The sequence below is a fragment of the Balaenoptera acutorostrata genome, chromosome 6 (assembly GCF_949987535.1).
Source record: "Balaenoptera acutorostrata chromosome 6, mBalAcu1.1, whole genome shotgun sequence".
Lineage (NCBI taxonomy): Eukaryota > Metazoa > Chordata > Mammalia > Artiodactyla > Balaenopteridae > Balaenoptera > Balaenoptera acutorostrata.
In genome coordinates, this window is record NC_080069.1 from 104,814,363 (window position 1) to 104,838,843 (window position 24,481).

Consider the following 24,481-nt stretch of genomic DNA (forward strand, 5'->3'; position numbering starts at 1 on the left):
TCGACGCGCCCATACTCTTTTCTACTACGATTCCCATCATGCTCCACGCCGCCCAGGACACTGCGTCCGCCCGCGGCCCACTTCCGGTAGGTGTCGTAATTCCGTTTTGTTGGGCGCGCGGTGGATGGTCTGAAACGTAGAGAACGGCTTTCGGTGGGGCTTCGCGGCACCGGAGCCCAGCATGGCTTCCTCACGAGCCTCCTCCGCGGTACAGGTCTCAGCTCACTCTGGCAGGGAGCGCGGAGGGGTGGGGGTCCCTGCGGAACAGGGCCGTTAGGGAACGGGCTACGGCGGTGGAGGGCTGAGGAGGAAGGCTGCCAGACTCGGTCTGGTCTTAGAGAGCGGAGCAGCGTTTTCCTGATCCCTGAGTGCTTTCCTATTTTAGCTCATTTTCAGCTCTCGCGGCAACCCCGAAATGTAAATACCTTTTCCGTCTGGTTCAGAAACGGAGTTCTGAAAGGGAGTAGTGTCTTGGCCAAGATTTATGACAATGTCAGACCTCTTAATTGTAATGAGGCCTCCTAACTTCCTATCTACTGCTCCATGTCTGAAAACGTTTGAAATGTATAGACAGTAACTTTCTAACTTGTCCCCCTAACCATCGCGTTGGTTATTTCAGTTATCCTTGATATCGCCTGTGATGAGCAGTAACCCTGGAAGTTTCGTAAAACCCAGGAAGAGATTGCACTTGCAACTGGATGAAGTAAACATGTTCCAAAGCACGCCTTTGATAGAAAAATAACCAAGAGAAATTAACTAGTTTTATCTATCTCTTCCTATCTGCAAAACTTAAGTGACCGAGAGACTGGAATCACCCCCCAACCACGTCCAAATCAGGGAAGACACATCTTAACTGGTGTCCAATTTGTCTTTTCTTTGGAGAAGAAATAGGATTGAAGCTCTGGATAAGCTTCATCCTTCTGGGAGGTCTAGTAAATTGCTAAGATTAAGCTTTAGGTTAATCCAGGTCTTTGATTTAGCAGGCAACCAAAACTAAGGCATCTGATGACTTAGTCGCTCCTGTTGTGAAGAAACCACACATCTATTATGGAAGTTTGGAAGAAAAGGAGAGGGAGCGCCTGGCCAAAGGAGAATCTGGGATTTTGGGAAAAGAAGGACTTAAAGCAGGAATTGAAGCAGGGAACATTAACATAACCTCTGGTAAGATGCAAACTGTGAGTCCGTCTTTACCTTTGGTGCTCAAATTATCTGTAATGATTACCTTCCTAAACTTAGATATCACTAGTTTAGTGTCAAAAAATTTCAAATATTAAACGTGCATGTATCTTAAGGCCATACTCTCTGCCCACTCCACTTAGTATCATCTGGAGAACCTTTTTCTTAAAACCTTTTATACAGTTTTTCTTCTATGAATTGTTAGTAATTTTACTAGGAATTTATTCATTGTGTATTTGGATTCACATTGATTCCATTTGTCTTCTGGAGATCTAGCATAGTTCTGGCATGGGTTTGGAGCTACTATGGTTCATAATATTCTCCCTTTTTTAGCTTTCCAATTATTTTTCACCCAAAATGAAATACCTCTTTTAAATTATAAAAGTAGTAGCCATTTTTATTTTGAAAGAAATCAAAATACAAGTTTTTTTCCATAAATGAAACCATGATAAGCAAATTGTTTTGTAACCTGCATTTGTCATTCTGTATACTGTTGAAGATATTTTTTCATGTCAGTAACTAGTGGTCCACTATATTTTTGAAATAAAATTATTCATGTTTGTCATGAGAAATTTAGAGAGTACAGAAGGGTATAAGAAGAGTTCTCTGCAGATAGGACTTCTGTCAAGTTTCTCATGGATCCTCCCATACATTTTCTTTTCTATACACATGCACTTTAGTGACTTTTTAAACCTTTTATGTTATTGTAAACATAACTGCATCACTACTATACTTTTCATTTTTCATCGAAATGCTTGTATTTGGTGTGAGTTTTAAAACTAGCTGATAGATTATCCAAAAAACCTTACAGTCAAAGAATATCATTTTCATGGTAATTATTTCCAATTAGTGTCCCTATACTGAGACTATTTCAGAGAGTAGCTTTGGCAATTGTTAAAATAATGTTTCTATTTTATCATGGATAGAAAGCCTATATAACTTATTCGTTCAAGAAGCTCCATACTCTTATTGTCTCATGCAAGCTATGTGTTTATGTAAGTTTGCCAAATGAAAGAAGATGGCTTCAACTATTTTCCTACCTTTTAAAACCTCGTTTACTTTTCTGTGTTTGGCATACTTTATTTATTTTTAATTAATTAATTATTTATATTTTGGCTGCTTGGGTCTTCGTTGCTGTGCGCGGACTTTCTCTAGTTGCGGGGAGTGGGAGCTACTCTTCGTTGCAGTGTGCGGACTTCTCATTGTGGTGGCTTCTCTTGTTGCAGAGCATGGACTCTAGGTGCGCGGGTTCAGTAGTTGTGGCTCGCGGGCTTTAGAGTGCAGGCTCAGTAGTTGTGGCGCATGAGCTTAGTTGCTCCGAGGCACTAGTAGTAGATTAAACAGTTAACTTTCCCTAGAGACATACAGACTCCAATTGTAAGAAATTATTTCTGGGCTTCCCTGCTGGTGCAGTGGTTGAGAGCCTGCCTGCCAATTCAGGGGACACGGGTTCGATCCTTGGTCCGGGAAGATCCCACATGCCACAGAGCAACTAAGCCCATGCGCCACAACTACTCAGCCTGTGCTCTAGAGTCCGCGTGCCGCAGCTACTGAGCCTGCCTGATGCAACTACTGAAGCCCACACGCCTAGAGCCCGTTCTCCGCAACAAGAGAAGCCACTGCGATGAGAAGCCCGTGTGCAGCAACGAAGACCCAACACAGCCAAAAATAAATAAAATTTAAAAGAAAAAAAAAAGGAAATTATTTCTTTCTCCCTAGAAAGAAAGATCTGGTGATTATGCTGATGTTGCTGGTTCTTTTTACAGGAGAAGTGTTTGAAATTGAAGAGCACATCAGTGAGCGACAGGCCGAAGTGTTAGCTGAGTTTGAGAGGAGGAAGCGAGCCCGGCAAATCAATGTTTCCACAGATGACTCAGAGGTCAAGGCTTGCCTTAGGGCCTTGGGGGAACCCATCACACTTTTTGGAGAGGGTCCTGCTGAAAGAAGAGAAAGGTGCCCTTTCTAAATATCTACGCTCTTCTTTTTTAATCACAGGGTTCCAGTTCCAAATTTCTGTTGGAATTTGTAGCTAAAACTTTAATAGAATGTCTCAGATAATGTTGACAGAATACCTTATTAAGTTGCATTAATATGTTTTAGCCCATAATTTAAGTCTTAGGCCAGTTTTTACTCCACTACTAATTTTTCTTTATAAACTATGAAGAAGATGTTCACACATTCCCTCCCTTCCTCTCCTCAGTATGGAGTTGTGAGTTGGGTAAACATTTGTCACTGAACTCTGAAAATTAAACAACAAACGCATTCTTTGTCATTAACATAAGTCATAATGATAAGTGTTTTTTGGGTGTTATTGCAAAAAGGCACTGTCCTCATATAATGCTCCTCTTGTGATTTGGAAGTTACAAAATCTCTTAGTGACAGGCTAGTCCTATGCAGTTATGCGGACCTGGCCTGCCTACCTGCCTCTTTAGGACTTGGGGCTCAGCTATTCCTCACTCATTACATTTACTTTTTTAAGGCCCTTACCGCTCATTTACTCTTCAAATGCAAACTGATCGACCACTACCACATTGAAATTGCTCTTAATTAAGGTCATCAACTCATCTTTATCAAGAATAGCCCTAGTACACTGCCACCTATTCCCTCCTTCAAACACTCCGTTTCCTTGGCTCTCAGAAGACCAAATCATCCTGGTTTTCCTCCTGTTTCTCTAGCTAATTCTTCTAAGCCTCTTTTTTTCCTGTTTATAAACTGATTTTTGCCCTTATCCTACACTAACCCTGAGTGATCAAATCCATTCCCATGGCATGGTTTACTCTGTGTATATATATTCTGGTGACTTCCAGGTCTCTGTAACCTAGATATTCTATAGGTACTCAAATTTGACATGTCTAAATTGAACTCATCTGTTTTCCATCCTTTACCTCTTCTCCTTGCAAATAACAGTACCATTCACACAGTTTTCAGTTGAAAACCTGCTCACCTTCTGTGTAACCCATCAGCAAAATCTTGTCTCTTCTACTTCTGAAATGTACCTCCAGTGTGTCCTCTTTTCTCTACCTCCATTGCTTTCACATTTAGACTGTTGTAATAGCCCCAAATGTGTTGTGTTAATTGTTTGCTTAAAATCCTACAGTCTTCTTTTTTTTTTTTTTAATTTATTTTTATTTATTTTATTTTTGGCTGTGTTGGGTCTATCATTGCTGTGTGCGGCCTTTCTCTAGTTGCAGCGAGTGGGGGCCACTCTTCATCGGGGTGCACGGGCCCCTCATCGCGGTGGCCTCCCACCGCGGAGCACGGGCTCCAGGCTCACAGGCCTCAGCAGCCGTGGTACGCAGGCTCAGTAGTTGTGGCGCACAGGCCCAGTTGCTCTGCAGCACATGGGATCCTCCCGGGCTCGAACCCATGTCCCCCGCATTAGCAGGAGGACTCCCAACCACCGCGCCACCAGGGAAGCCCCCTACAGAGTCTTCTTATTAAACTTAGAGTAAAAAGCTCCTAATCATGCTCTTCATCCTTGCCTTGTGCCACTCTTCCCCAGTTTACTAGACTTAGCAGCCATAATGGTCCTCCTGGGATACTCAAGCTCTTTTGCTGTCTTTCCACTGAATTTTTCTCTTTTTGTCCCCCTCTCTTGCCTTTTAGAGCTTTTTTATTCTTTTGGTTTCAGCATAAATGCCACCTCAAAAAAGCCTTTCCTAACACCTGACCCCTTGTAAAGTAAGTCCTGCCATTATTAAGAAAGTAACATACTTTCTTAATAGCCTTTCAGAGGGTTTACTTCTACTGTTTATTGTTTGTCTTCTCCACCAGCAAAGTCTGTCTTATTGTGTCCCTTAAATGAATGTCTTGAGTCCCCACTGCCACTGTCTTGATTCAGTCCATAAGACTCAGGGGATACAATAGTATGCTGTGTGATTTCCCTGCCTTTGTTCTTCCCTCTTCAGTCCATTCTCCATACTTTTCCAGGGGTCTTTCTCAAATGTAAACCCTCCTTACCATGGCATTAGGAGCTCTTTGTGACCCGGCCCCTGCTTAGATTTGCAGCCTTATCTCTCACCAACCCTTTCCCAGTACTCTGTGCTCCAGCCATATTGCATTGTTGTGATTCCAAGTTCAACATGCTTTTCTTGCCTCCAGACCTTTACATTTGTTGAACCCTCTGCTTCAACTGTCCTTTCCCATTCTTGACCCATTGACTTGATTACTTGAGAACCCAGTTCTGGTAACATATTCTCCATGAAGCCTTCCCTGATTCCCTCCAAGCCTAGGTTGTTTACTCCTTTTATGATTCCCTTAGCACCATGCACTTACCACTGTCATAATACTTACTGGAATGTACTCTAGTTCCCCGATACTTTCTGTATGTCCTGTCCACCCCTCACTCCCTCACCCCCGACTATGCTACTTGAAATCAAGGTCTGTTTCTTAGTCATTTTTTATACTTAGCACCTGAGCAGTATCCAGCACATTGTGGCATTGAGTGAAGGTTGTCTGTATTCACAGCCCGAGTGGTAGCAGTGTTGGGGCTAGTTGACTCTAAGTTTAACAGGGTAATTGCTTTTAGTTCAATTTAGGGAATCTTCAAATAAAGACTACTGAGTGAGAGAAATCACACTGGAAGTTTAGGCATCACAACTTGACCCTTAAAGAAGGTTGCTTGGGATCTGAATGGTGAGAGAGTAGGGCAGGCTTGCTGCCTTCTTAGATATACTTTTCACAGTCTTAACTCTGTTTAAATTCTGATATTTTTTGTTACAGGTTAAGAAATATCCTTTCAGTGGTCGGTACTGATGCCTTAAAAAAGACCAAAAAAGATGATGAGAAATCAAAGAAGTCCAAAGAAGAGGTAAAATGTGTCTTTGGCTTCATGGTATAAACATGCAGGAAACAAGGGGGTAGTTCTCTCATTTTCTGTTTTCTGTGGGATAGGGAACAGGGGGAGTTGGAGACTCTACTGTTCCGGAATAGTTGTTGGCAATAGTTTGTGGTTCCTTTGTAGGTATAAATGGAGATAAGTGAGTTCCCCATTCAGGAAAGAACCATAGCATTCCTGGTGTCACTTTTAACAAGTAACCAGAAACTATCCAATAAGAGTTCATAGAAAGAAACACAAGCGAAAGCACATATACCTGATTTCATCCTATTACTGAACTAATTCATCTTTTTTTGGGCAGTTAACAATAGGGAATTGACAGCTATGAAAGGGGCAGGAATGCTTCAGACTTGACATTTCTACTCTTAATTTAACTTTCAGTATCAGCAAACCTGGTACCATGAAGGACCAAACAGCCTGAAGGTTGCTAGACTGTGGATTGCTAATTATTCACTGCCCAGGTAAGGAGAGCCTCGAGAAGGAGGAAGAAACATACTTTTTCTTATTTCCTCTCAAGGACTGAGGAGCTGCTTTATAATGAGTGTGGTGATTAATTGAAATTGAGTGGTAAAGAGACTTGTATGGACCTTTGTTTCCAACCCATTTGCTCAGGGTTAATAATGTTATTTCTGTGTCACAGGGCAGTGAAACGCTTGGAGGAGGCCCGTCTTCATAAAGAGATTCCTGAGACAACGAGAACCTCCCAGATGCAAGAGCTGCACAAATCTCTCCGGGTAAGGTGCTCTCGTCTTATATATATAATTGTCTAGTGTCTTAAAGATTCTTAAATATTTATTAGATGCTCTACTTTGGCCCACCTCTAGCAAGTAAAGGCAGCTATACTTATTCCTCTCTGCTTACACTGTTGCTATTTGGGAGGAACCATCAGTTAAGGTGGCAGGGAACCTACTGTGCTTTGTACTAGGCAGAGGTCCATGGTTCTACTCTTTAATGCTCCCTTTTAATATGTCAGACTGTACTTTAGATCTCGCCATGGCCTTCCTGTTTGTATTTAGCTGACATAGAAGCTAGTGATACTAAGATTGTAGAAGACAGCATGCTGGAGTTCCAGATAAGCCTTGACTCCATTCATTCGTATAAGTGTCTCCTAACAACAACAACAAAAAGGTGGTAGAAGGTTCTTGGGGAGGGTTAAAACCGGAATGGTTTTTGTTTTTGTTTTTGTTTTTATGGTGGAAAAGCCAAGAAAGTCTTGGGTTAGCCTGTTAATGATCCCTTGTTTGTCTTTTTTTAAGTCTTTGAATAATTTCTGCAGTCAGATTGGGGATGATCGGCCTATCTCCTACTGTCACTTTAGTCCCAATTCCAAAATGCTGGCCACAGCTTGTTGGTAAGTCCCATTTTACAGTGACATTTTTTTCTAAATGGGGTTCAGGGGAAAAAAATCAGTATTTGTCTTAGAAGCCCATTCCAATACCATTTGCCTCTGCTTCTCATGATCACACCAAACTAGAGATGCTAGTAGTTACCCATTGTAGTTTACAATATAGCCTTCAATTAGCAGTTCTTACTGTTCACAAGGTACCCCAGAGACCCATGACATGTCAGTCATATTCTTGGCATTAGCATCATTTTGGATCAGATAGTGAGCTTATAGACTAGTAGACACACCTTGATATAATTTTTCTTTTCTGGTTATGTGACCTAGGCAAGATACTTAATCTCTGTAAGCTTCACTTTTGTCATCTGTAAAGTAAGGTGAGATAATGTTTGTAAACATTTTGCCTTGATAGTGCCTAGTATGTGGTAAGGACTCAGTAAACTTGAATTATTGTTTTTATCTTCATTTTGTTTTCTACTCACCACATATGCAGAAAACTCTTAGGACGTGATAACTTTGTTGTTTTGTTCTATTTAGTTACTTAGTTGTTCTTGAGGAACATTGTCATCTAGTGAGGGGGAAACTCGCTTGCATTGTGCGCACAAGAACTACTTGACTAGGCAGAAATTGAGACTGTGGTTCAGGAGAAAGCCAGGGACCTACACAGATCCCTCCACCTCTCCAAGCCTCAGTTACCTTCATTATAAAGTAGAAATGAGTATGTGTATAACTGACTCACTTTGCTGTACAGCAGAAACTAACACAACGTTGTAAATCAACCATACTCCAATTTAAGAAATTAATTACAAAAAATAAAATAAAAATAAAATAAGAAAAAGATAATAAAGTAGAAATGATCATTCCTGCCTTTTATGTACCTCACAGGTCTGTTATAAGGATCATTTGATGATAGATATGAAAGTAATTTGTTGGAAATTTGTACTTTGGGGACTTCCCTGGTGGTCCAGTGGTTAAGAGTCCGTGCTTCCACCTCAGGGGGCACGGGTTCGATCCCTGGTTAGGGAAGTAAGATCCCTCATGCTTCACAGTGCTGCCAAAAAAAAAAAAAAAAAAAAATTAAAGTACTTGATAAGCAGCAAAATGCTATTTATATTTAAGAAGATACTATCATTATTAATATTAATGTTAGATAGTTTAATTTGTCCTACCTTCCCTCAGAAATTGATCCAGAAGTTAAGGAGAAGAGCAACTTGTGCTATAACATTTACAGTCCAGTAGAGGCCTCTGTTTGCATGGGACCTGGATGTAGCTTTTTTCTCTAATTCTTCAAATGATAAGCCTTTTCTGTTTCTTTTTCTGTCTGCCACTGTAACATTTTGGGGGGGTGGGGGGTGGTGAGAGATTGTCCTTTAGTAATGTTACCAAGGTACCTTTTCCTTCCCAGACCAACCCTGGCTGAGATGCTTTCCTTTGTGTTTGTTAGGAGTGGGCTTTGCAAGCTCTGGTCTGTTCCTGATTGCAACCTCCTCCATACTCTTCGAGGTGAGTTAGAATCTTGTCTCAATCTCAGTCTTTTTCTCAGCGTGAACTCTGTCAAGCAATACAACTCTAAAACTCTGCCTGACACTGAGACCCAGTACACACAGATTAATTCTTGATTTGATTTGACTTGGTTTGGTTTTCTCTGACTGCAGGGCTGGATGATAATGACTTCATACGCATACCACTTTTCTCTCATGTCCAAGGGCTCTGGCATTTACAATCTCTAAACCAAGAAACATTTTTTTGTGTGTTTAGCTTTTTTTAATGCAATTTATATTTTAATTTAAGTTAAAATAGTTCAATTTTTTAGTAGTTGAATAGCTACTTTAATACACTCTAGGTCCACATGTCCTCTGATATGTGTATATATAATATTTGTCATGTCTGTATTTATACTTAAGTTATAAGGGAGCAGGAACCCTTTAATTTTCATCTCTTACACTCCTTCAGGCCATAACACAAACGTGGGAGCAATTGTATTCCATCCAAAATCCACTGTCTCCTTGGACCAAAAAGATGTCAATCTGGCCTCTTGTGCTGCTGATGGTTCTGTGAAGCTTTGGAGCCTTGACAGGTGAGTATTACCCTCTGTCCACACTGCAGTCGCTAAAGTAAATAGTTGATTGGTTGGCTCTTGAGACTTAAAAATCTAGTATTTAACCCCAGAGATGCTCTGAGTCAAGGTAACTTGTGTGAAAATAGAATGGAGGATTTTTTTCTTAGACCTTTCCACACCAGAGGAGTTGTGTCAGGTTTTCCTTCTTTGTTAACTTTGTACCTTGATTTTTGCCTCTAACATAGTAGCCACTGTTTCCTGGCTCCAGTTATTCTGGAAGGATCCATTATACCTCCCCTGCAATAGATTGACATTGGAAAAATGCACTATTTGGTAGCTTGACTAAAAATAATATTTAGACGCACATTGGTTCTTAGCAAACAGCCACAGGGGAGAGGAAGGAGGCTCTGCCTGGCCGTATTGCCAAGGAAGTGATGTCTCCTCCCAATAGCATCATCCTTTACCTAGACTACATTTTCCAATTACAACAGTTTTTTTTTTTTTTAATGTGTGTGTGATTACTGTTTTCCAAGAAATTTTTGGAAGCACTTTGTTTGCCTAAAAGACATCTGAATTCAGTTGCTTAGTTTTCTTTCTTTGGGAAAGCACATGAGGCTTTTGTTCCAGGATTTTGTGAGGAGCTAATTAGTATCTCCACTCTTTGCCAGACAAGATCTTACCTGTGAGCACAGCAAGTTTTAGTTGGCTTTGGTAATACATAGCAATATTTGTTCCCCTAGGGCTTTAATTAGTTCTGTGTATGCACATTGACAAAGTTCCCTTTTTAATTGCCCTCTTTAGGGTTCATGTTTATTTCCTCTTGCTGGTGTTCAGACCTTCTTTCTGTCGTTGCTGGTAGTAGAATTTAATGGCCACCAAAAGGAAACTAAGCCTCTGTTTAGGAGTTCCTTTTTTCATGTGGATCCTTGGACAAGTTGAAGTTTGAGATAAATTTATCTGTAATCCACTTGCACCAAAACTTTTTGATATAGCCTTGCATCACTATCAAAGTATGTTTTCTTTCTAGAATCTCAGCGCTCCTTTGGTGCAGAGAGCTTATTTTGCTTGTCAGGCTGAAATATCTTTTATTTTTCTCTAAGCAAATGATATAGCATTAAGAGTTTATTAACATAGTGAATTGAAATAGTGTTTATTGAAGTGCAGTTTTGCCCCGTGGGCACATGAAATAGTCCCAAAGCTTTTATAATAACCTTGGGAAGTAAGTTAAATTATCATTAGCCCTAAAAGTTTAACAAATTACAGGCTTAGTTACAATTTGGCCTGTCACACCATGTAGAATGGGTGTATATGTACTCAACAGTTAATAAATTCAATGCGTATTTACATGACTGTAAAATAGTTTACTTACATATATTTGATTCCTTTTCAGTGATGAGCCAGTGGCAGATATTGAAGGCCATACAGTGCGTGTGGCCCGTGTAATGTGGCATCCATCAGGACGTTTCTTAGGTACCACCTGGTAAGCCATCCTCTTATTGTTCTATCCATACAGGCCTGTGGCATCTTGTTAACCTTTTATGGCTAAACTGCCAAGTAAATTTTTAGAGCAGAGATTTTCTTGGACTTCAATAAATCAGAATCAGAAAAGAATATATGACATAGTTAGGGCTAAGTATTTGGTTTTAAATTGCTGTTAATCTGAAATTTCAGAGTCACTGACTCCCGGAAAACTAGAGTTTTTCCCTCTTTCTTCTCTTTCTTGGCCAATACTAGAGGTGCATTTTTTTTTTTTTTTTTTTTTTTTTTTTTTTTGCTATACAGTGTAATTTCTCTGCTTACAAATCAGTCTCCTTTTCTGGTTCTATAAATTCAATGAGGCCAGAATCTGTTAAAGAATTTTTTGAGATACAATTTACATGCAATGGAATGGATTTAAGTGTGTAATTCAGTCAGTCTTGACAAATGCGTACACTCATGTGGCCCACATCCCTGTTGTTGGAGGTCCAAGGGAACAGAAGGTGCCCACCAAACTGAGAAGCCATCTTGAGATTGAAAAACACGGCCAGCAGCTCCATATATCCAATGGATCCATTTATTATAGGGTCACTTACTCACAGGGTGGGATCTGGCAGACAGCAGTCCAGAAGCATTCACAGCTGCACTCTGCAACCCCAGGAGACCATTGAGGCAATTTTATAGTTAACCTAAGGTATGGGGGTACGTGTTTGGAAACAGGAAGTACATTCCTAAGTGAAGAATGGGTAACTAGTGGGTGCTGGGAATATATCAGCAAAGGTCTTCATCATTGTTTGAGGACTAACAGAGCATAGAGGCCACCTGGTCCTAATGATTATTAAACAATATCTGTTAACTACAAAGCCCTTGACTACAGGAAAGTGACTTACCACACAGTATAGTTCTGGGTAGGGTCAGCAGAAGGACAGGAAGAACTGTACAGGCCAAGACTAGTGTATGCTCATAGCCATAACTAGTCAATAGAGAGAACATTTGCATCACCCCAGAAAGTTCCCTTATGCCCTTCCCAGTCAACCCCTGTTCCAAAGCAACCACTGACCTGATTTCTGTCACCATACATTAATTCTATCTATTCATAGTTTATGAACTCATTTGTGTCTGGCTCCTTTTACTCAGCATAACATTTTTAAGATTCATTCATGTCGTTGCATGTATCAGTAATTCCTTTTTATTGCTGAGAAGTATTCAATAGTATAACTCTGCCACAGTTTGTTTATTCATTTTCCTATTGATGGACACTTCAGCTATTTCCAACTTTTGGCTAGTCAGAATAAAGCTGCTATAAATACTCTTGTACAATGCTTTTTGTGGATGTGTTTTTCTTTCCTTTGTCTTGAATAAATACCTAGGAATGCAATTGCAAGGTTATAGGGTAGATGTATCTGTAACTTCTTTTAAACTTCCAAGTGGTTTTCCATAGTGTTGGTGCCATTTTACATTCCCAGAATTCTGGAATTCTGGTTTTTTTCACATCCTTGCCAACAGTTGTCATTAATCAATCTTATCATTTTGCTCAGTTTAGCAAGTATGTAGTGAAATCTCATGGTTTCAATTTTTATTACTCTGACGACTATTGGTGTTGAGTAGTTTGTCATATGCTTATTGACTATTTGTATATTCTCTTTTGTTCAGTGTCCAGGTGCTTTGCCTATTTTTTTTATTGAGGGTTTTTTGTTTGTTTGTTTTGTCTTTATTTCCATATGTATTACAGTTCTACCATCATTTATGGAGGAGACTTTCACTATTGAAATTGCTTTGATGGCCTCATTGAAAATCATTTGACCATGTATATGTGGGCCTATTTCTATACTCTCTATTCTATTCTATTGATCTATTTGTTTGTGATTGATTTTTATATGCCCAACATTCAGTTAAGGACCCAATAAATGCTCAGTGAATGGAAGGACATAACAGTGAAATTAGGGAAGAAAGAAGGCAACAGAATCTTTGCTGGGCCATTCTAAGGAATTCTGTTTTTAAAACAGCCACTGAAGGGACTTCCCTGGTGGCGCAGTGGTTAAAAATCCACCTGCCAACGCAGGGGACACAAGTTTGATCCCTGGTCCGGGAAGATCCCACATGCCGCGGAGCAACTAAGCCCGTGTGCCACAACTACTGAGCCTGCGTTCTAGAGCCCGCGAGCCACAACTACTGAGCCCGTGTGCCACGACTACTGAAGCCCGCGTGTCTAAAGCCTGTGCTGCACAACAAGAGAAGCCACCACAATGAGAAGCCCGCGCACCGCAACAAAGAGTAGCCCCCACTCACCGCAGCAAGAGAAAGCCCACATGCAACAATGAAGACCCAGTGCAGCCAATAAATAAATAAATAAATGTTTATAAATAAATAAGTAAATAAATATAAAATAAAATAGCTACTGAAGTAGGTTTATAGGAACCATGGTTTCCCAGTTAGCACCCAAGACAGATATGCCTAGTTGTTGAGACATTGTTTATGCCAGAAAAGAGCTTGTTAATATGGTTGTATGAGTAGTTTCAGAAACATAACTTGAGCTACAACTGTATATAGCACTTTATACATTGTAGGAACTGAACATCTGCTGGTTAATCGTTAGTTTGACTTTTTTAGCTATGACCGTTCATGGCGCTTATGGGATTTGGAGGCTCAAGAGGAAATCCTGCATCAGGAAGGCCACAGCATGGGTGTGTATGACATTGCCTTCCATCAAGATGGCTCTTTGGCTGGCACGGGGTAAGGCTTCTTCCACGTAGCGGGGGCAGCTCAGTAGTCTCACCTCTTAAGTATGCTTGCTTCCACAGAGAACTGGATTCAAAATGTTCATTCATAAATTATTTTGTCAGGGGACTGGATGCATTTGGTCGAGTTTGGGACCTGCGTACAGGACGTTGCATCATGTTCCTAGAAGGTCACCTGAAGGAAATCTATGGAATAAATTTCTCCCCCAATGGGTAAATAAGCTCACTGAGTGAGGGGTGGAGAGGGTTATTGGTCAGAAAGTACTCTTTGTTTCTAACTTCAATACTACATCTGATCCACAGTTACCACGTTGCAACTGGCAGTGGTGACAACACCTGCAAAGTGTGGGACCTTCGACAGCGGCGTTGTGTCTATACCATTCCTGCCCACCAGAACTTAGTGACTGGTGTCAAGTTTGAGCGTAAGTTTTCCTCCTGTTGTAGGCCTAATTACAAGACAGACAAATTGCACTTCTGAGGAATGCAGTCTGGGTGTTAAGACTTGAAAGTGGAACAGGAGAGAATTTGGACTCTACTGAAGGAGCAAATTATAATCTCCTTCCCTCCACCACACTTTCAGGCAGAGCTATGACACAGCCTGCATCTTGTTCCTAGGAAGTAAAGAAGACTTCCATGAATGTTTTGCTTCATTTTTTTTTTTCTATGGAAGGTCCAAGCACGGAATCCTTAATATTATTCTGAATAGGTTGTCTATCAGGGAAAGAGCCAAAAGACCTTAATAATGTTATTTGTTTCCCTAAGTCTGCCTGTAGTTGTCTTCTTTATCGTAGAGGTCTAGTAGGAATACAGATCAGAGTGTTGAGTTTTTCTGAATGTAGATACCTTCTTTTTCAAAATAGTATGTTCTGGCAGATTTTGGGTCTTTTATTTTCTTATGCTCTTTTGAGTACTTGAATTCCTGAAGCAACTCCCCTTTTCTTTTGTAGCTATCCATGGGAATTTCTTGCTTACTGGTGCCTATGATAACACAGCCAAGATCTGGACCCACCCAGGCTGGTCGCCACTGAAGACTCTGGCTGGCCACGAAGGCAAAGTGATGGGCCTAGACATTTCTTCCAATGGGCAGCTCATAGCCACTTGCTCATATGACAGGACCTTCAAGCTCTGGATGGCTGAATAGGCAGGACCATGGAAGAAGGATTCTAGCCTCACTCTCTCTTTAGAGCCATTTTCAAAGGAAAGGAATTGATATGTTTTGTTCTGTCATGTATTTTGCTAATTACCATGTATAGATCCTCAAAAGAATTGGATTTCCATGTCAGCTCCCACTTCAAGCAGGCAGCCCAGTCCCTGGGTGTTGGTGAACCCCTTTCATGGTTGAAATTTTAATTTTCATCTTCAAGCCCTGCCATGAACTTTGTAGACATTGTTTTTATTAATCTTTTGTTTGAATGCCCTGTTGCTTCCCTCACAGCACTCAGGATTGTGACTAACTCCATTTTTAATTCTTGAAACTTGGCTTTCCATTACATGGTACATGCTTCAGGACTACATGTGACCCAGACAGCAAGGTGGCTGGACTATATTCTGGAAGCCCTCGAGTAGAGAGACACACCTCACCATGCACTGGCTGAACTGTGCCTGACAGAGCAAGAACCCTGAGAACAGAAGGTGAAGAGGTAGACCACAGCTATGCTTAGGGTTCTGCATTAGAGAATATTTTACCTCTTCCTGTTGAGTTCACTTGGAATGCTAACTGCATTGGGAAGCTCAGAACTGAACATTTTCCTCGTCAGAAGATGTCTTCCATTTTGCTTTCAAGTTTGGCATCCTTTGTGTTACCCAAAAACTAGGCCATTGTGTCAAGGTTCAATGAAATTTTTAGAAAGCAAACATGATGTCTCTATTGTGCAAGTTCTTTTCTATTGGTTATTTAAAGTATGTACCCTTCATGTCGAGGTAACTCTGGAAAAAAATCCCTAATGGGTATTCCTAAACATAAACTTTTTCTTTATTATATACTTGCTACAGAGTAAAATCCTATCTAAAAAACTGCCCTTTAAAGAATTATCTTGCATAGTTAAGTATTTTCTGAATCCTAGGCATTGGTCCACGGAGGTCCCTTTTTTTTTACTTTGAGATACAGCAAATGATCTCAAGTATGGCGTACTCCAATTCTGTCTCCTTAGTAAGCATTCTGTTAGTAATTTTTTTTTAAAAATGGAGGGCTGTTGCATTGTGGGCGAGACTACCAGTGAACTGTATTTGGACTCTATAATTCTTACTCATTGGCCAAGCAGCAGTTACTTTCAGCTCTTTCCACCCCAGGTATACAACCAGTGAACTCTGGAAATACACAAAAAAATTCACACAAAAATAGAGGAATTGGCAAGAAGAAAGGATTGTGTATAGAGAATTCAAGAAGGGCTTATATGATGGCTTCTCCTTGAACATTCAAAACACTTTTCCTTTGCTGTTCCAGGGAGGATGAGAGTGACTTTTCTGGCTCTGTCGTGCAAACTAGGAATGTGTGATATGTAGCTAAATAGTCTGTTTAATCTGATTTCAGTTATAACCAAGTAGTTGCATATCCTGTGTACCTGTTAAGCTTCTGGATTATCAGCTCTATTCTCTGTTGGGCACTTCACTGTTGTTTAAGTATTAATGGGCTCTATTTCCTCCATAGTTAGCCATGAAAAGAAATTTTCATTACTACCTTTGTAGTGTGTTTAATAATGAATGTTAGTGTATTAGCGTGCAGCTTTCAAATATAGTGTGTTAAAGGTTTTCAGTTTTTCAAGTTGAAATCTTACCATTTGTTCCATTAAACTTGTCTTTTTTTTTGTGGGGGGTGGGTGGTTCCAAGAGATCTAGAGGGGTAGCAACTGGGTGAAAAGATTTCATCTAAGCCTTTGGCCAGACAAATGTCTTGCGGGGTATACACTTCCTTACTGGGAGTATCATTGTCCAAAAGCCGTTAGCTGAGGAGCATATCCCAAGTGTGTCATTTCGTGCTAACGGTGAGACAAACGTCACCGCCATCACTTAACAGGACACTTACCGCTGTCTAGACACCGCCAGGCACATTCAGACATCTTGTTTAATCCTCACAGTCTTACGAGTTAATTATTATTCCCTCTTTTACAAAAAAGCTGAAGTTCAAAGAAGTTAAGTAACTTGTTCCAGGTTACCTAGTTAGTAAATGGTAGAGTCTGGTCCGTCTGTGACCTTATAAGAGGTTTCATAGGGCTTTACTGAATATGTTGGCAACACTGGCCAGACCAAAAAAAGAATCAGTCCAGCCAGCATGGCCTGTTCCCTGTACAAAGCCTGAACTTTTTAAATGCTCCACCTTTTTTTTTTTTTTTTAACTTTTCTTAGCATTTATTTTTTGCAGCATTTATTCCCAGGCCGTAAATTTTTGTTTCTTCTGGGATATCTTTTTCTTCTGTGCAACCTCCTTTTCTGGTTTAGGAACAATCTGTTCCTTTTCAGTAAGGATCATCTCAATGTGGCAGGGAGAGCTCATGTATGGGTTGAACTGACCATGAGCTCTTTAAATCCTGCGCTGCATCTTGGGGGCTTTGTTCACCTGGATGCGCTCAATGACCAGAGAATCTGCATCTGAGTTCAGCATTACTCTCTGCATTTTTGAGAATGTGCGGTAAAAATTCAGCACTCTTTGGGCCACTGACCCTGCATCCAGCCCCACTGTTTGGCCTGGGCACACCTACCAACTCCACCATTGTAATGACAGAATGGCACACATTGCTTCTGGAAAGTGACATCCTTCAGATACTTGGTGGCTTTTCGGGTATGCATACCCTTAATGGCCTGGACGGTTTCACGAATGTTCTTAAAGTGAACATGAAGATTTGAACCTCTTGGTCACCTCAGACCACTTACCAGGAAAGCCCATTCTACCATTTATACTGCCCTTTTGAGGAGTCACTGCATCTCTTACTCTGACTTCATGCCAAAGGGAGTTAATTTTACCACTTCTACCTTGTGAACTTGCAAGGAGCCTATAGTGTTATTCAACAGGAAACTATTTGCGTCTTGGGACAGATGATATTTTGTTGTGTAGAAATGTCTTCAGCATTGCAACATGTCTTAGCATCCCTGACCTCTGAGGTACTAACAGCCAGAAGCACAACCCACCCCTGCATTGGGGTACCAAAGATTCCTAAATGCTCTCTAGAAGGATGGCACTGCCCAACGTTAGAACTATTGAATGTGAAGACAGAAGATGCTACAATGTTAAGTATATCCTTCCCTATCCCAGAAGACTCAAAGCTGTGTCTTGTTTGGTGAATCAGCCACTCCAACAGTGTAAGTTCTATTTTGACTGAAAGGCCTCCACCACATGCTAGCTGGGTGACCTTGAACAAGGTAGCTAAACTTGGGGAGCATCAGTTTCATCTGTGAAACGGGTGAAGCCTGCTTAACTCGGAAGCGGTAGTCCCTAGTACAGAGGCAAGTGTTCTTCCCTGAGCTTCCCCGGCTCCTCTCTCTGTTCCTTGTGGCTCTGAGAATATGGTGAGATCATTGCCTAATTTACCCAGCACAAGAGTTAAGGAGCAAGGATGTGTAAAGAAATGAAGTCAGTGGGGAGACGTCAAGTCCCAGCTTTAGTATAATTATCTTCAGTGGTGCAAATGGAGAGGTAGATGCTAGTCCCCTGGCAGGATATGTAGGCGGCTTTCCAATTTCATAATGGAGAACTTTTTCTTCACGGTGGAGCTTAAGACTGTTTGGTTTTACTAAACATGAAGTATGTATGTCTTGGCTATTTTGGAATATCTTGTACATTAAGACCCCTAAGAGTTTATAGAAGGTGGTTTCATTAAACTTACAAAATGTTATTTAGAGCAAATAAAACCAATTTCTGGCCTCTGAAAGCTTATCCTACAAATCCCAAAAAACAAAATGTTATCTTTTTGTGATGGTGTTTTAACCACTTTGAGATTGTTTCAGAGCCCTGAGCCACCAGGCAGTATTAAAAGTGAAGAAGAAATCAGGGTTTTAGAAACTGCAGAGGTGGCAACCTGTAGTCAAGCAGCATCCAAATTCTATCTAGTTTTCCTTGGTTCCTAGATTCTGTCATGTAAAATGGAAACCAGAATCCCCTGCCTGCATGGCCTGGGATGGGAACTAAGGCTTTTACTCTAGCCGGGGTTTCTGCCTTACCTCTTTTTTTTTTTTTTTTTTTCTTTTTTGGCCATGCCACACGGCATGTGGGATCTTAGTTCTCCGACCAGAGATCAAACCCGTACCCCCTGCAGTGGAAGCACAGAGTCCTAACCACTGGGCCACCAGGGAATTCCCTGCCTTACCTCTCAAGGCCAGAATTAACAATGGTTGGAGGAGGGGAATCAGAGCTCCACCCCGAACCTACCAGGAGGAATAAAAATCTCTTCCTCCAAATCCCAGATTTCTTTTGATCACTGACTGGTTTCTTTCACCTTTAAACTTTTCTACTCTTAACACTCCATAAACCAGGCACTGACAAGAGGTCGTCTTGTACAAGAAGCAGCTGAGTGAACGTGCCCTCCTTGCTGGTAAGGACTCTGCCACCCCTGGCTCATCCTACCCTTCTGTCCCCCTAGTTCTGACAGAGGACCAGCCAACTCATTGTTGAATGAGTGAGTGAATGAATTAATGAATGCAGGCCATTTTTACTGGGACTGGTGGCAAAACATCCAAAGAGAAAACTGAAAGAGGAAGACAAACACATTTGCTCACAATTGAAGCTCACTCTCCAAATTTTTTAGCAACAAATAATAGAAAGAGCAACTCCAAAAAATGTGAACTGAGTTCAAAGCAGCTCCAGTAAGAAATGCAGCTTGCTGTCTGAGTGGGTCAGGTTCCTGGATGCCATCGCCTAGCCCTTTGGTACAACATGCTACGTAGCCCTGTCATCACAGATCTGCTTCTCGGCCCTTCCTTGACCCTTGGTTCACACCCAGAGCTCTCTTTGTATCTTTTTCCATTAGCTTTCAGAGGTTCTCATTACAGTAGGGCTCTCTCCGTTCCCAGAAGCAGATGCACAGCCTAGCCGATCCCTGGATTGTAAAAAAGAACAATACTACAAAGGAAGACAACCCCAAATGAGGCTCTGCAGTCCTCATACCCAGCAGCAGCCAAGAAAGGCTTGGTTCTTTGTCTGGAACAGATGCTCACCCCACACCCCCAAAAAACTGCTTGGTCCAAAAGATGGAGAAGATGAGCAACAGAGTGACGCTGAGGATGACAGCCAGCAGGTAGGCAAAGATCCGGAACTGCGGGTTGCGGAAACACCCCCTCAGAGAGTCGTGGCTGGGGCTGGGGATGGGGATGGGGACGGTGGTAGGGGCCACGTCCTGGGGGCGCCCAGTCTGGCTCCCAGGCCCGGGGCCGAGTTCCAGCGTGTAGACCCGGGGCTGGCGCAGGAAGTAGCGGCTCTTGGGCTCGTCCTTGAGACAGAGCTGGCGGCCTTCCAAGATGACGTGGTGGGGCTCCAGGTGGAGCAGGGTGAGCACGGCAGTGTCCGTGGGCAAGTCAGTGACAGGCTGTCCGGAGGCCAGCACAGTGGGCTGGCGACAGAGCGGACACAGCAACCGGCGCCGGGCCGGAGTCACCAGGCTGAGGTGGGCCAGGCACTCCACGCAGAAAGAGTGGCAGCAGTCCAGCACTTTGGGGGTGTGGAACGTGTTGTTGAAGGGGTTCCAGCACACAGGGCACTCAGGCTCCCGGCCCTGCTTCTCCGCCATCCTCAGACCAGACACTGGGAGGTCTGGCAGGAGACGGGACGTCCTGGCAGAAAGGGAAAAGGAGCAAAGGAACACCCATTAAGCTCCGTGCCTGTACTTGGCCCTAGGCTGTGTCCTGTGGGTTGTTAAAAGGTATTATCACCCACATTTCACAGATGAAAAAACTTAGGTTCAAAAGGTGAAGTGAAATGAACTTATCTACAAGACCAAAATAGAGTTACAAATGTAGAAAACAAACTTATGGTTACCAGGGGGTAAGGGGGGGGACGGATAAATTGAGAGATTGGGATTGACATATACACACTACTATATATAAAATAGATAACTAATAAGGACCTAGTATATAGCACAGGGCACTCAATACTCTGTAATGGCCTATATGGGAAAAGAATCTAAAAAAAGGATGGATATATGTATAACTGATTCACTTTGCTGTACACCTGAAACTAACAGGTATAAATCAACTATACCCCAATAAAAATTTTAAAAAAAAATGAAGCGATTGTTTCAGATCACCCAGTTCCTAAGCCGTAGAGTTAGGTCTGGTGCTACTGCAGCATCCCCTGTACCGGGCCCAGGCCTGAGCCACCCCACCATCATCGAGCTCCCGCTCGAGGGGCCGGCACCCTGGCTTTGGAAATGGATGAAAAGTGCTCCTTGTGCTGCACGTGATTGCCCTTGGCCTCTTGGGCTCCAGGGAGAGGGAGAGGAGCCACAGTCAGTGCTTCGTGCTACAGGGCAAGTATTTCCTTCCCTGCTGCCTCAGATCCTGACTAGCACAGCGATGGGCTTTGTGAATTCCCTGGTCTATCCCTCCTCTGGGGGCAAATGCCAGGCCCTCTCTCCCTCCTCCCCTTGGGCTGCAGGGCCAATCCTCAGAGCCCACTGGCCCAGCCTTTGTGCAGGGCACTGCACTGGCCTGGCAAGGGGACCTCTGCGAAGGCTCTTCCCCTTGACCTGGAAACATGGAGAGGGCCCCCTGCCCAGATCAGCCCTTCCAGCGCCTCCTCCCAAGATTTGGCCTCCCCTGGCTCCTCCTCCCGCCCTTTGTCCTAGAAACTCCCAGAGCACCCACCTGGCCTTCCTTGGCACTACGGTTGTCAGGCAGACTACCCTGAAGGGCCTGAGGCTCCAGCCTCTTCCCCCCCAGAATCTGCAAAGCTTTGGGAGACTGCCTTCTCACCACCAACCCCGGGGCCCGTCTCCACAGCAGCGTACACGCAGCACCTGGAGCTGCCAGGTAGCCCAGGCTGCAGTCTTCTGAGCGCACCTGCCTGCAGCGAAGGCCAGAGAGCGGCCCGGGTGGCGAGTGGTGAGGTGAGGCACCAGTGTTCCCCTGGGGCGTGGCAAACAACCAACCCTGGAAGCCAAGTTATCTGTGAGATTGTGGGCGGTCTCTTCAAGACCTGGGATCCCTGGCCTGGAAAGGCAGGGGTGGCAATTTCCTTCTTCTAGATTGTGGAGAGGGTAAGTGAGCCTTCTGGGCTTCCTCTCTCCTGGGCCCTCATTTCTTTTCTAAAATGGCTGAAACCTCCTTCTCAAACAAAGGGGCTGCCTGCCCTGCCCTTCAGTTGCTATGAAATTCACCTGCTGCACAGCCTGAAGTCTCTGAATACTCCCTGAATATCAGATTCAACAAGTTCTCTCCCATCCCCTTCCGATCACTTAATGTGCCCAAGGAGCTACACCCAGAACATGCAAGCCCGGCTGCCTTCTTTTTTTTTTTTTTTTAAAGGAATTCCTTTATTTTTATTATTTATTTATTTATTTATTTATTTTTGGCTGTGTTGGGTCTTCGTTTCTGTGCAAGGGCTTTCTCTAGTTGCGGCAAGCGGGGGCCACTCTTCATCGCGGTGCGCGGGCCTCTCACTATCGCGGCCTCTCTTGTTGCGGAGCACAAGCTCCAGATGCGCAGGCTCAGTAGTTGTGGCTCACGGGCCCAGTTGCTCCTTGGCATGTGGGATCTTCCCAGACCAGGGCTCGAACCCGTGTCCCCTGCATTAGCAGGCAGATTCTCAACCACTGCGCCACCAGGGAAGCCCCCGGCTGCCTTCTTTGTCCTTAGATGACATAGATGGTCAGCCTGGCAGGCACTGACCGCTGAGATCTTGGAGTCCAAGACTCAGCCCTCCCACCACCCTTGGGACTTAAAAGCGGGAGTCAGGGAGGAGGAGCACTCCAGCCCCACATTCTTATTTCAACCAGAAACACTTGACTTTTCTCATATTGGTCATTTGAACAAGTTGAAGACTTGAGCTTCTGAGGAAAAAAAAAGTTAAAAAACCTCTTCTCCATCCTAACCACTCACTTTGCAGATGGGAGGCAAGAAGTGACTCTCACCCAAGGTCACCCACTAGTTAGTGGTGACACCTGGACTTCCAGGCCACCACCGTGCTGCTGTCAGAAAGGTAGAACCCTCACCCATTCAGTCCACCTGCTGGATGTGTGTTATTAACTGGATAGTGAGTGTTTGCTTTTCACTAGGAGATTCCTCATGGCCAGAAGTCTCTCATGGTAGGAATCCAGGAACCATGCAGGGGGGGACCTGGGGGTAACGAGTCTCCCTTGTGCCCCCGATATGACATCATCTACCCTGACTGAGTTAGTGCCTGAAGCAAAACCTGCTTACATTCTCACCCATGGCTTCCTGGTTTCCTTCTAGACCCTAGACCTCTGTCACTGCCTCGGGACAGGGAAGAGGAAGTGAAGACATGCAGGAGGAGGATGGAACAGCTCTGGCTGAAGCTCGGATAGTTTGCCAAAGATCCTCACCAATGAATGCCTCCTTCTGTGGATGATTCGTCCTTTCTACGAGCAGTCATTGAGTTAATGAGAGCTCGCCACATGCCAGGCGCTATGCTAGGCACTGGGTAAATAATGGGGAACAAAATAGACATGGTCTTTGACCTCATGACATTTAGAGTCTAGTGAGGGAAAGAGACATTTAATGAGTGATGGGCAATAAATACACAATTTTAATTAATACTATAAAGGACGCAAAGGAAAATGGGCTCAGGGGACTTGTTGCTTCAGGTGAGATCACCAGGGAAGCTTTCTCCAGAGAGGTGATATGAAAGCCAAGACCAGAGGATGAGAAGAATCCAGCCCTGCAGGGTGGAAAAAGAGCATTCGAGCTCAAGGGAACAGCATGTGCCAAAGCCTTAGGGTGAGAAAAAGCTCTGTCTTTGAGGAAGTGAAAGGAGGCCGGGTGACTGGGGTGTAGTGGGTGGGTCTGGATGGGGAAGTGGCTTTTAGGAAGAAGCCAGAGAGGCTGCCCTGGAGGCTGGGGAATGCATCTGGGTTTTATTCTAGGGCTGAGTGTGTGTGTATGTATGTGCTTGCCGGCAGGGTTGGGGGATGGGGGGTGACCCGATCCTATTTCCATTTTTAAAGCAACATTCCAGCTGCAGAGCAGAAGACAGAGTGAAAGGGATGAGTGGAAATGGAAGACCAGTTAGGGGCTCTAGCCGTCGTCCAGGTTGGGATGGTGGGGCTTGATGCATGTGAGGCGTTGGTGGAGAAGATCAAAGGGATGGGTGAAAGATATCTTTGCAGATGCAATCAAATATACTTTCCAAGAAGCAGTGGACAGCATAGATTCTAGAACCAGGTTGTCAAGGCTATTGACCCCCAACACACTGCTTGTTAGGGCTGTGATTCCAAGTGAACTGTTTAACCTCTCTGTTCTTCAGTTTCTTCTGAAAAGGAAGCTAAAAGTGGTGCCTCGGAGGGTAAAGCTCTTAGACAGAGCCTGGCACCCAGTAAAGACTATATATGAGGTGGGTTGCATTATCCCTGCAAATGGATTTGAGAGAGAGGAAGGCCCAAGGCTGACTTTGAGGCCACGAAATTTTCTGCATTGAGCTTTGAGAAGCCCCTGAATTCCAGAGTGTGTCAGAAGCAGACCTTTAGTATTTATCAAAGGCCTTAAAATATACATAACCTTGATTCAGCAGTTCCCCCACTGGGAATTTATCCTGTGGAAATAATCCAGGACGTGTGCCAAGATTTGGGTAGAAAGCACGGCTCTAATGGTTAAAAATTGAAAACTGCCTAATTATCCAATAGTAGGACACTTATTAAATAAATTCTGCTCCATCCATACAAAGAGACATTCTGCAGCCTTTAAATGATGTGATA

At 43.1% G+C, this 24,481-nt stretch overlaps 3 protein-coding genes across 9 annotated transcripts in view; 1 reads left to right on the top strand and 2 right to left on the bottom strand.

The window, feature by feature from the left end:
- Nucleotides 1–11: 11 nt before the first annotated feature.
- Nucleotides 12–18,535, top strand: PRPF4 (pre-mRNA processing factor 4). Of its 6 annotated transcripts, none has more exons than XM_057548102.1 (14): nt 12–86; nt 981–1,161; nt 2,943–3,129; nt 5,899–5,986; nt 6,395–6,474; nt 6,654–6,747; nt 7,270–7,364; nt 8,800–8,858; nt 9,309–9,432; nt 10,805–10,894; nt 13,501–13,623; nt 13,734–13,841; nt 13,932–14,050; nt 14,576–18,515. In XM_057548102.1, exons 1-14 carry the CDS (start codon nt 39–41, stop codon nt 14,767–14,769), a joined length of 1,590 nt encoding a protein of 529 aa, XP_057404085.1. In that variant the 5' UTR covers nt 12–38; the 3' UTR covers nt 14,770–18,515. The 6 variants fall into 6 exon arrangements, with proteins under 6 accessions (XP_057404085.1, XP_057404087.1, XP_057404088.1 ...); XM_057548104.1 differs by lacking the exon at nt 12–86 and adding an exon at nt 94–214 and having other exon boundaries at nt 984–1,161; XM_057548105.1 differs by lacking the exon at nt 12–86 and adding an exon at nt 95–208.
- WDR31 (WD repeat domain 31) overlaps nt 8,384–24,481 on the bottom strand; it is a 48,228-nt gene continuing 32,130 nt past the window's right edge. The window contains exon 10 of one of the 2 annotated variants that reach the window (XM_057548113.1): nt 8,384–8,406. In XM_057548113.1, coding sequence (XP_057404096.1) covers nt 8,399–8,406 — 8 coding nt within the window. In that variant the 3' untranslated portion in view covers nt 8,384–8,398. Of the gene's footprint in view, nt 8,407–20,297; nt 20,385–24,481 lie in introns of those variants that run through there. The other variant, XM_057548111.1, reaches the window with a different exon arrangement.
- RNF183 (ring finger protein 183) lies at nt 19,623–20,341 on the bottom strand. Its single transcript, XM_057548116.1, has one exon. It carries the CDS (start codon nt 20,339–20,341, stop codon nt 19,769–19,771), a length of 573 nt encoding a protein of 190 aa, XP_057404099.1. The 3' UTR covers nt 19,623–19,768.